The sequence below is a fragment of the Echinops telfairi genome, unplaced genomic scaffold, assembly GCF_000313985.2.
Source record: "Echinops telfairi isolate 266 unplaced genomic scaffold, ASM31398v2 ScPeMD7_7475;HRSCAF=8513, whole genome shotgun sequence".
Lineage (NCBI taxonomy): Eukaryota > Metazoa > Chordata > Mammalia > Afrosoricida > Tenrecidae > Echinops > Echinops telfairi.
Genome location: NW_022111379.1, coordinates 31,729,158 through 31,739,813, shown reverse-complemented (window position 1 = coordinate 31,739,813; position 10,656 = coordinate 31,729,158). Strand labels below are relative to the sequence as shown.

General features: G+C 59.0%; 2 protein-coding genes across 2 annotated transcripts in view; one reads left to right on the top strand and one right to left on the bottom strand.

Moving 5' to 3' along the window:
- CIB2 (calcium and integrin binding family member 2) overlaps positions 1-4,311 on the top strand; it is a 20,146-nt gene extending 15,835 nt beyond the window's left edge. The window contains exons 2-4 of the mRNA XM_004699719.2: positions 1,400-1,547; positions 3,102-3,297; positions 3,741-4,311. Coding sequence (XP_004699776.1) covers positions 1,400-1,547; positions 3,102-3,297; positions 3,741-3,762 — 366 coding nt within the window. The 3' untranslated portion in view covers positions 3,763-4,311. The remainder of the gene's footprint in view (positions 1-1,399; positions 1,548-3,101; positions 3,298-3,740) is intronic.
- A 1,638-nt stretch (positions 4,312-5,949) lies between these two features.
- Positions 5,950-10,656, bottom strand: part of SH2D7 (SH2 domain containing 7) — a 12,238-nt gene continuing 7,531 nt past the window's right edge. Inside the window, exons 3-6 of the mRNA XM_004700025.1 lie at positions 8,907-9,072; positions 8,409-8,624; positions 6,510-7,136; positions 5,950-6,000 (exon numbers count right to left, since the gene is read on the bottom strand). Of these exons, the coding sequence (XP_004700082.1) occupies positions 5,950-6,000; positions 6,510-7,136; positions 8,409-8,624; positions 8,907-9,072 (1,060 nt within the window). The remainder of the gene's footprint in view (positions 6,001-6,509; positions 7,137-8,408; positions 8,625-8,906; positions 9,073-10,656) is intronic.

The following is a 10,656-nucleotide window of genomic DNA, read 5'->3' as shown; positions in this document are numbered from 1 at the left end:
CTTGGAAATCCTATTAAAAAAGCCAAACTCCCTGCCATGGATAGTGGTCCTATCAGTCAGAGTTTCTGACACTAATTCTTTACAGGAGCAGAAAGCCACTTCTTTCTCCTGAGGAGCAGCTGGTGGTTTTGAACTCTGATCCTACAGTTAACAGCCCAGTGCTTAACCACTACACCACAGGGCTCCTTGGGAAACCATATGGTGATAATCCTATTCTGCCCTGTGAGTCGTATTCAGCAACACCACTCGGTGGTTGCCCGCTGAGGGGAGGAGTGGAGAGGGTATGTGTGTCTGAGCTGGCTCTGTGGCTCTTGCTGCTTCCCCTGGCCCCACGTCTGTCTCCCACGGTGTTGGCCGGACACACTTGAGCTGAGGGCTGCCCATGGCCGGGCTGTGATCGTCACTTGCTGGGCCATAGCTCTGAACGTTGAGGGCGGGGCCTCCACGTGCTCCTCTGGGTGCGGATAGTCCCTGCCGCTGCCTCCAGTGAGCCTGCATTGGATCAGTGAGGCCTTTGCGGTTTGTCTCAGTGGTGGTGCAGTGGGGTAAGCTGGATTGTTCACTGCCAGGTTGGTGGCTCAAACCCCACCATTGCTCCTCAGGAGAAAGATGAGGCTGTCTGCTCCCAGAAAGACTTAGAAAGAAACCCCGTGGGCAGTTCCACTCTGTTCTGAGGGTCACGATGCATCAGCATGAACCAGATGGCAGTGGGTAATATAACACCTGGCAAGCTCTGCTGTGACCCAGGCCTCGCAGTAGCACTCCACGTAGTTTAGCTCCTAGCTACAAAGTCAGTGGTTCAAACCCATGAGCTGCCCCTGGGGAGGAAGAGGAGGCAGTTTGCTCACCCTTGGCCCTGTAGGATACCTCCGAGTCCCAGCGTACCTAACAGCAGCGGGTCTGGGCTTCAGTTGTGGTAACTCACTGCACCCGCATCACCAGCCAGTATTTCCGTCTCAGAGCTCTGGTGGTGCTGAGATGAAGCCCTCAGCTGCAAACTGCAAGGTCAGCACTGTAACCCCGCTGCTGCCCCGCAGGGGACGGCTTTGGCTCCTGTAAAGAGCTACAGCCCCGGAGGCCACAGAGCCCGTGCGGCTCAGTCCTATAAACAGTCTCCCTGCTATCCAGGCGATGGCGACTCAGCGCGACCCCACAGGACTGGGCAGGCCTGCCCCTGTGGGTTTGTCTCTGAGCCTGCCACTCTGCAGGAGCAGAAGGCCCCTGCGTGGTTTCAGACTGCCGACCTCGTCGTTCGCAGCGCACCGCGTCGTCCTGCCTAACGGGCCAGGGGTTACAGATGGGGAAACTGAGGCTCGGGATGAGGCCGCTCATGCGAGCAGCCGGCCCCGAGCCCCCTCAGCTGACCCGCCCCGGGGTGGGTCCCCGCTGTCACCTTCAGGAGAACCCCTTCAAGGAGAGGATTGTGGAGGCCTTCTCCGAGGACGGCGAAGGCAACCTCACCTTCAACGACTTTGTGGACATGTTTTCCGTGCTCTGCGAGTCAGCGCCCCGAGACCTCAAGGCAAACTACGCCTTCAAGATCTACGGTGCGGAGCCGCCCCGGTGTGGAGGGTGGTGGCGTTGGGGGTCCCTGCACAACCAGGTCTTGCCAGCTCTCCACCGTGGGGCTGGGGGACACAATGCATGTAAGGGCCATCGGGTGGGGTTCCTGAGGCCAGAAGAGGTGGGGGCTGGATGCGCCCAAGGTAGGGATGGTTACCAGGAGGAGGGGTCACACGGGTAGCACTGAAGCTGGGTCTGACAGGAGAGGAGGGGCTGACAACTGTGATGAGGATGGGAGGGATGAGGGGTCACCTTGAGCTGGAGAGGTAAATCGGGACAAGAGAACTAGGGGACCAGTACCCCGATGGGCGTCAGGTGGGGAAAGGCTGCTGTATAGTCCAGAAAGAGCACTCTGTGGCTTGGAGGCCTGAACCGGGTGGCCCTGGTGGTGACGGAGGCCGCCACCCTGCCCTCCGGCCCAGCCTCCTCACAGGCCGCCAGGGGGCACCGGGGCCCCGTGAGCCATGGGGCTCCCACAGTGGAAGGAAGCCGCCTGTGCCCTGTGTGGCTCTGCTGGTGAATCCCGGGCAGTCCTCAGAGGGGGACACCCAGGCCCAGGCCCTGACCGGATCAGAGCAGTCAAGGACAATCTAAGCCAGCATCCTGGCTCAGCCACGGATCCACGTCAGACTCCCAGACTTGGAGAGGGCTCAGAAACAACAAGGGTTACCACCTCCATCAAGGCCCTGAAGGCCTGTGCCCTGTCAGTAGGCAAGGAGGGATCCCCAAGGGAGCGCCTCCCTCTGGGAAGTCCCCTCCTGCGGGTGGTGTTGGAGCGGAGACTCAAAGGATGGCTGGGAGGTGGTGGACAGGTAAATGGAAGGATGCCCCTACCTGAGGCACGTGCAGAGACCGAGTGGATGCATTGACAACAGGGAGGAGGATAGCTTGACTTCTCCACTCCCGGCTCTGAGCCACGTCGCTGCCTTTTGTCACACAGAATAAACCATGTTCTCTAGTGTGTGTGCGCACAGGTCAGCCATGAAGCCCCTCCCCCGGGGCCTTCTGCGCCTCCTGACCCTTGTGACTGGCCGCAGCAGCCCAGCCCAACAGGCCCAGCTCAGGATCCCGCTCTGACTTGGAGGGGCTTTGTGCCTTTGTTGAATCCCGACCCTGTGTGGGAGTCAGTGTCCGTGACCGTAGAGGTCAAACAGGATCCCCTGTGTGGTGAGGCCAGGGAGGCCAGTGGACCTGGGCCTGATATTACAGGGAGCCTCAGCTTTGAACTCTTGAGTGGTCTCAGTATAGGATGGGGGCCCAGTCCTCGTGCGGTTTTGCCGTGAGTGTAAATGTATTGGACATGAGGATTTCAGATACCCCGTGTGGGTGGACTGGGGCCTGGGGGGACCCTCTATCAGCCAGGACAAGCATCCAGGGTCCCCAGAGTATAGGTGGAGGTGCTTTGGGGACTCCAGAGGCTGGGAAGCGGGGGGAAGTATCAGGTTTAGGAGTGTCCAAGGAAGAGGTGGCATAGGAACCGGGCCCTTTGGACCCCTGAGGGGCACCAGCCCCGCCTGGAGCATCTCCAACCCCGACAGACTTCAACACTGACAACTTCATCTGCAAGGAAGATCTCGAGATGACCCTGGCGCGGCTGACCAAGTCGGAGCTGGACGAGGAGGAGGTGGTGCTGGTGTGTGAGAAGGTCATCGAGGAGGCCGACCTGGATGGGGACGGCAAGCTGGGATTCGCCGACTTTGAGGACATGATCGCCAAGGCCCCTGACTTTCTCAGGTGCCACTGCCCAGAGGGAGGGTGGGCTGGGCCCAGCATGGCCTGCACGTGGGGCCAGAGCCAGGCAGCCTGGCTGCCTGGGACCCTACGGGCTGTGTCTCAGGCGGCTCACGACAGCAGTGGTACCCAGCAGGCCCTGGCGGGAGGTTACGTTTGGGGCTGTGGACTTCTGCAGGACCAGGCTCTCGACATGGGAAGGGTCAGGGCCCTGGGGTCCCGAGGTTGTGATGGGGGAGCTGGAATCCCCAGGGCAGCGGGTTCCCCCAAGCCTGGTCCACACAAGAACCTCAGCATGGATTGGCTAGGGGGGTTCCCGCAAAGCTCCCCCCCATCTCCCCCCCCACCCCCCCACCCCACCGAACGCTGGCAGGGCAGGCTGAGGACCTGGTTTGCTTTTCAGCCGTTTAATACTGGGTCTCTGACCCCTCTTACTCTCTTCCCAGCACCTTCCACGTCCGGATCTGAGGAAGCTGCCATGGTGCAGGGCCCAGGAGCCTACCCTACAGTCCTGCTGTCTGTACAGATGTGACCCCCAGGCCCCCTGGGAAAGGAGCCCCAGCCTCTGGAGTTTACACCCATGAACATTTCCTGTAGCCCTTTCAGCAAAAAACAAACCACCTCACCTAGGGGAGATGGATGGGGTGAGCGGTGAGGAGCAGGCCCCTTCCCAAGCCCCTGTGGTCCCACCCAGACCTGAGGCCCCTCCAGGTACCTCTCCCTCTTCTCCACCACTGCCCAACCCCCACCGGGCTCCATCCCTAACAGTCAGAGGGACACCCCCACCCCCAGCTGCCTAGGGCAGAGTGCAAAAAAAAGGGGTGGGGTTGGGGTGGGGACAGGGCTTTAATGAGCTATGCAATCTTTCTCCAAAAACCCAAGGCTGGGCCACACCTCACCCACTACCTGTACCCTCACTCCCCGCCCCCCAATGTGAAACTAGGTCCACCTTGGGCCTAAGGGCCTCTGGGGCCGAGCACCACCCTGTCCACCCTTCCCAATAACATGAGAACCTCACTGGCGAGTGTTGTCTGCTGATCGGAGCTCTTGTCTCGGGCAGGACCTGCACCCACCCATGTCAGAAGGTACTCGACGGGCCTTCTCTCCTGGGCCTTGCAGTCATGAACTTCCCTGGGTGGCACGGTGGAGGCATTGAGCTGTGATGTGCACACGGTCAGTTTGAACTACCCGCTGCCCACGGGAGCACGCCGGCATGTGCTCCTTCGGGGAGAGTCTCAGGAAGCCCCAGGGGCAGTTCTCCCCCGTCCTGTGGGGTCGCTAGGAGCAGGGACGCGGTGGCAGTACATTTGGTTGCTTGGCTCTCCGTGTGAAGCCCGGCCCGCCCACATTAGACACTCTTTGCCCCACCAGTGCCCCCCATCTCTGTGTGAACCCCACAAAGAACGCAGGGCCAGACTCATCTCTACTCCCTTTATGAGGATGTCGGTGCAGGCTGGCATGTATAGTATGCCAACTACATGTCAGCCACGGGGCTGGGGGCTTCCCTGTCCACACAGCCCCCCCCCCCTTCACCTCCCTGAGAACCCCTAGTTGTCAGGTGACGCTGCAGAGCCACAAGGCACCTGAGGGTAGATCTCCCACAAATGTGAAGGGTGCCTGCTCTGGTCAGGGGCTCAGTGAGGGTGGCTTTTGGGGGCCAGTTCTGCTTTCTGCTTCCGGGGCCTGGGGGCAGCAGGCCAATGGTTCATCCTCCTGGTCACGGGGACAGGTGGGTAAGAGGGGAAGTGAGGACAAAACAGGAAGGGGCCAGAGGGAAGGGCCTCTAAGAAGAGGCTGCCTGGCTTTAGAGAGAGGCCTGGGTGTCAAGCCCAGGGCTGGATCCTTAGGGTCCTTGGAGGGCAGGACCGCCAGAGCAGGGCTGGGACTCATCAGGGGGTTCTAGAAGCTTCCCTTAAAGCCCAGGAAGAGCCTAACGGCAGAAGGCAATCCAGGGTGACCTGATCAGGCCGGGGTGACCACAAGGGCCTTCTGGAGGGTTCCAGAAACCACCCAGTGAAGCAGCCCAAGCTAGGCCTGCCGTGCTGAAGGCTGTCTGCCCAGGCCCTGCCCTGCGGAGTGACCTGGGCATGCTGTTGCTCCTCTCTGGACCCCAGCTTCCCCATCTGCACCATAAAAGTGGTTGGGGCTTGGGGCCTGTCCAGCATGCACGGCGATCCTGGGGCAGGTGGGGACAGAGGGGAGCGGGGCGCACTCCAGGGTCAGAACCAGGGCAGCCAGTTCCCTGGCTTCTTGTCCATGAGACAGCGTCAGAAGGTTGTGACTCCTGGGTCCCTCTCCTTCCTGCTGATAGACCCCGAGGAACGGGATTGGCATTGGTTGGTCTTGAGCCAGGCCAGGAAGTGTCTCGGCCAATTAGGAAGATGTCCAAGGAGCACAGGCCCTGCCCAGCAGCCCAGGCCTCACCAAGCCTGTCCGGGAAATGGGTATGATGGCCCCTGCCTCAGGCCAAGCCCCACTCTTCTCGAACCCTGGTTGCCTCCTATGGGTGGGCAGCAGGCACTGGGGAAGCAGGGCCGCAGGTTGGTCGGGTCTGAGGATCCTAGGTGTGTCTTCCGGCGAGCGGGGAGCCTCCCTGAAACCACAGCCCAGGGACCAGGAGGCCCACGTGTGTGGGCCTGCTGGATGCTTAGACCCTCAGAATTTGTACTTCTTGTCCGCAAAGAAGAGCCTCCGGAGCTTGTCAGGCTGCAAGGAGGGAGAAGATGCTGGGCCTGGGTCCCTGGACAGGGAAGGAGAGACCCAGGCTCAGAGGGTCTGGCCACCACGTTCTGGGGGCTGGGGCCCTGGGAGTGGGACCAAGTCAGGAGAGGGATGGGCACTTCCACCTGCTCCCATGAGCATCTCAAAGGGCCCGAGGCTACCACCCGCCCTCCAGGTGTGGGCTAAGCATCGGTTCTCTTCTAAGGGGGCGCACGGGGAGGAAGGACCCAGAAAAGGGAACAGATCCAAGTCCAAGCCCCAGGCTTCCCACGGCCCCAACGGGCGGTCTTGGTGTCCACATCAGGGTGAGATTGGGGCCATAGATGGTGCCACTGGGCACCGAAGCAGACAAGGAAGGCCCAGCTTCTGCTGCACCTAGTGGCTCCCTCTCCCACTTGGGCAGTGGGGAGACCAGGCCGGCCGTGCCTTGAGACCACAGGTACCCCCTCCCCGCTTAGGTGCTCCCTGAGGGCTGGCCCACCCCCAGAGCCTACCTTGTTCGTCCGCCATGGTTCCTTGCTCCTGGCTGCTGGGATCCGCTCATAGGTGTTCCCGACCTCAGGGGGGCTCGTGGAGTCACAGTCCATGGGCCCTGACAGCTGGCTGTAGATGGCTCTGGGCCCAGGATGTGCCGAGGCAGCATGGCCTGCCCAGCTGGCTGGAATCTGCTCGTAGGTAGCTCCAGCTTGAATGAGCTCGTAGGTCTCTGCCAAGCTATCCTGTGAGCCGTACTGAGCCCTGTGGCTCCGCTTCGGAGACCGCTGGCTCCAGGTCACCTCTGGGGACCCGAGGGCCTCAGAACTAGGGGGCAGGAGGAAGCCCCAAGAAGTGGGAGATACCGTTGGGCCCTGGTCTGGGCTCAGCCCCGGAAGGACAAGCCCTAGGCCATCAGGCCTGTTCTGGTTCCCCTGTGAGGGCCTCCTCAGGACCTCCCTGGTTGGAGACCAGGCCTGGCTGCCAGCAGGACCCAGTCCCTGCCTGCTGAAGCCCTCTATGCCCGGGGCTAGCGGGGTCTGGCTTGTCTTCCTCAGGTCTGCGTAGATGATGTCACCGGAGTTTCCGCAAGTCTCCTCCAGGAGGGAGGCACTCCTCTTGGGGAGCGGGGGCACCCTGATGGGGGTCTGGGGAGAGAGGGGCAAAGATCCTCTGAAAGGGCACCACTGCCGTTAGGATGCTCCCGACCCAGCCGCTCCTCGGGAGAGCAACGAGGCTGGCTGCCCCCATAGAGATGTATGGTTGTGGGACCCCTGAGTCAAGGAGGTAGGTGGCTGTGAGCCTCGGGGTTTCCCAGGTAACAAGTGATCTCATGTAGGCTGAGGCCCCCTGTCTCGACCCTGCTCTGTTACCGGGTCACTGCACGTAGTGTTTGGACACACCCCCAGGGTCCCTGTCCACTCTCATGGTATAGGGTCTTTCACAGCCTTGGGTCACCAGCTCTACTCTCGGCCCAAGTTCACCCTGCGCGGCAATAAGGCTCCCTCCAAAGAGGTGTGCTGGTCTCTCAGAGACCCCTGGACCCACTCGCTCACTGCCCCTACCCCCCACCAGGAAGGCCCAACCTAATTCCATCCTTCGGGTAATGCCTTCAGCACCAACTGTGTGGCAGCCACTGTCCTTGGTGGCGGTGACTCCAGTGAGCCAGATGCTGCATGGGGTTTGCTGGGAGCAGTTAGACAATGCAATACGGTGTGTGCTAATCGAGCGATCACACTACGTCTTAAAACAATAGCGTGTTGGGTCATGAGCAGAGCTAAAGGGAGAGCAAAGCAGTGTCAGGGGCTAGAGAGAAGGACGGGGTGGGTGGGGGTGGGGGGGGCATTTGAGCAGAGAGCCGGGTGAAGCAAGTGTGAGCATGCAGCTCTCTGGTGGGGAAGGGCATCTGTGAGGGGGGGGGCATGGCACGTGCAAAGGTCCTAAGGTGGGAACAAGCGTGGCGAGCTTGAGGATGACCCAGAGAGGAGTGAGAAAAGGAGAGGGGCAGCAGAACCCCTGGGGAGAGTCTTGGGGAGCCCAGCACATATTTCAGTCGCTCCCTGAGTCCCTCCTGTGAGGTGCTGTGAAGGACGACGATAAGATACTGACTCACACGCACCTGCTCGGCAGCTACCAGAGATTTTTTCAGTTTTTTTGTATCTTTTCAGCCAAGCCCCGTGTGATTTTAGCAATGGGAAACGGAGGCTCAGGGAGATCCAGTGACTTGCCCGAAACCACACAACCTGAGCAACATGTGGAACCAATCAAGCCCCGGACCGAATCCAGCAGGCCTGGGGTTGCTGTGGACCCACTGGGAATGCTACTCTGGGGCGGGAGGGATGGCCAGCAGGACTTGTCAGGCCCGACTGTCTCCTGGCTGGCTGGCGACCTGGAACCTGGGGGCCCAGACCCCTCCTCACCTCCATGCTGCCATCCTCAGAGGGCTTCCAGGGGCTCTCCCAGCAGCCCTTCTTTGTGTGCAGGAAGGAGACCTGGGCTTTGGAAGCAGGGCAAGGCCCCGCAGCTTGCTTTGGGGCCGATGTGGGGGGAGCCGTGGTGATGGGTTGACTTTCCAGGCCCGAGTTGATCTGGGGGAGGCCCACGGTGATGGCATCATACAAATCGTCGTCCTCCAGCTGTGGGGGGAAGGGTCGTTACGGCAGACATGAGGTCATAAGCCCCAGGCCACCCTTCAGGCACCTTCCAGGGACTGCTGGAGGGGGACCAAGACCTCCTCCCTGACCCCAAGTAAGATGCTGCCTCAGTCTCTCCTTCCAGGAAAGGACCCTGGTCCTGCAGGGAATGCCCCCAGGAAAGAGGGAAGTGATAAGAGGCACGTGGGCAAATGATGGACAGCCTGGGACCCGGGCATGCTGCCCTGCCACCCTCTCCCTGGGGAAGTGGGGCAGCAGGCCTACCCGGGGGCAGGCGGCAGCCAGGGTCTCCCCAAAGGGCTCCAGCTGCTCCTCCTGGTAATGGCACACGAGCTCAGCTAGACTGCTATGACTGTGGGTGTCCCCAGAGATGAGGTAGCGCCGGTTGGGGAGCTGGTTGATGACAAAATGCCGGCAGCGGTCGCTGCCCCTGCAACACAAGGGCTTGTGAGCTGGAGCTCCAGGCTGAGCTGCTGTAAGGAGCTGGCACGAGACAAGGTCACTGGCCAACCCAATCCTGAAAGCGAGTTGTGGAGGCTTGGGGAACTAGGTTCAAGGCCAGGAGCTCCGAGTTCCTGAGAAGTACTTATCCTACGCCCGCTCTGGTAGATCTAGGGTGAGGCAAGTGCAGCCCTCCCTGGACACGAAATTGAAGAAGGGGACCCAAAAGACCCCCAGTCACCAAGATAAAATGGATCAAACATGAGATCAAGATGCATGATAGCTACTGGTGATTGGAATGAGAAAGTTGGAAGTGAAGACGCATCCATCGGAAAATCTAGCCTTGGTGATGAAAGAGCGGACCCTCACTGACCCTCCATGGGGAGCAGGCGGCACTGGAGACAGTGCCGGTATTGTGCCCAGTTGGATACCCCTGCCCCCCACTGGAGCAAAACACAAAGGGAGTGCAACACAGCAGCAAGGGGAGCCCAGCAATGATGTCCATGAGGACTAACGAAAATAGACTTTGGAACTGGTGGGCAGGGCGTGCACTTCACCAGATCCGGTTAGAAAATGATCAGAAGGGTCAGCAGACAGACCTGGAACTATTTATAGCCACCACCCCCTTCTTTTTCTTTTTCTCTTGTCTCTCCATATGAGACAGGCAGGATAACCAGTCCCAAGGAGAAAATAACAGGACCAATGGCTCCAGGGGGACATGGGAGAGGAGGAGGTGGGAGAAAGGGGGTGGGGGGCAGGAAAGAAGGGAACAATAAGAGACCTAAAATCAGAGGTGAGTAGGACATAGAATGCCTGGTGGGGTTTGATCACGTGCAATGTAGCTGAGAGAAAGTACTGAGAGTCCAATGAAGATCAAACATGATAGCGGGACGGGGAGAGTAAAAGGAGAGGAAAGAACTAGAAAGCAAAAGACACTTATAGAGGTACAAATATAGGCATGCCCATATGTAAATATATTAATATATAAATATAGTCATAGGAACATAGGTCTATGTATATATATTTAAATATTAAGGATTAAGGTAGTAGATGGGCATTGGGTCTCCACTCAAGTACTCCCTCAACGCAAGAACTCTGTTCTAATAAACTGGCATTCTGTGATTTCACCTTCCTGACATGATCGCTGAAGACAAAAATGGGTGCATAAGCTAATGTGAAGAAAGCTGATGGTGCCCCGCTATCACAAGATAGAGCTCTGGGGTCTTAAAGGCTTGAAGTTAAACAAGTAGCCATCTAGCAGAGAAGCAATAAGCCCACATGGAAGAAGCACACCAGCCTGTGTGATCGATCATGAGGTGTCAACAGGATCAGGTATCAGACATCAGAAGATCCCAAACAAACAAAAATATTGATGCAAATTATGGGGGTTGGAGAGGAGACCCACAGCCCATCTGTAGAAAACTGGACATTCCCTCACAGAAGGGTCACAAGAAAAGAACAAGTCAGCCAGGGTGTACCATAGCACCAACGGAACCCAAACATTCCTCTAGTTCTTTTTTTAAATCATTTTATTGGGGCCTCATACAACTCTTATTACAATCCATCCATCCAT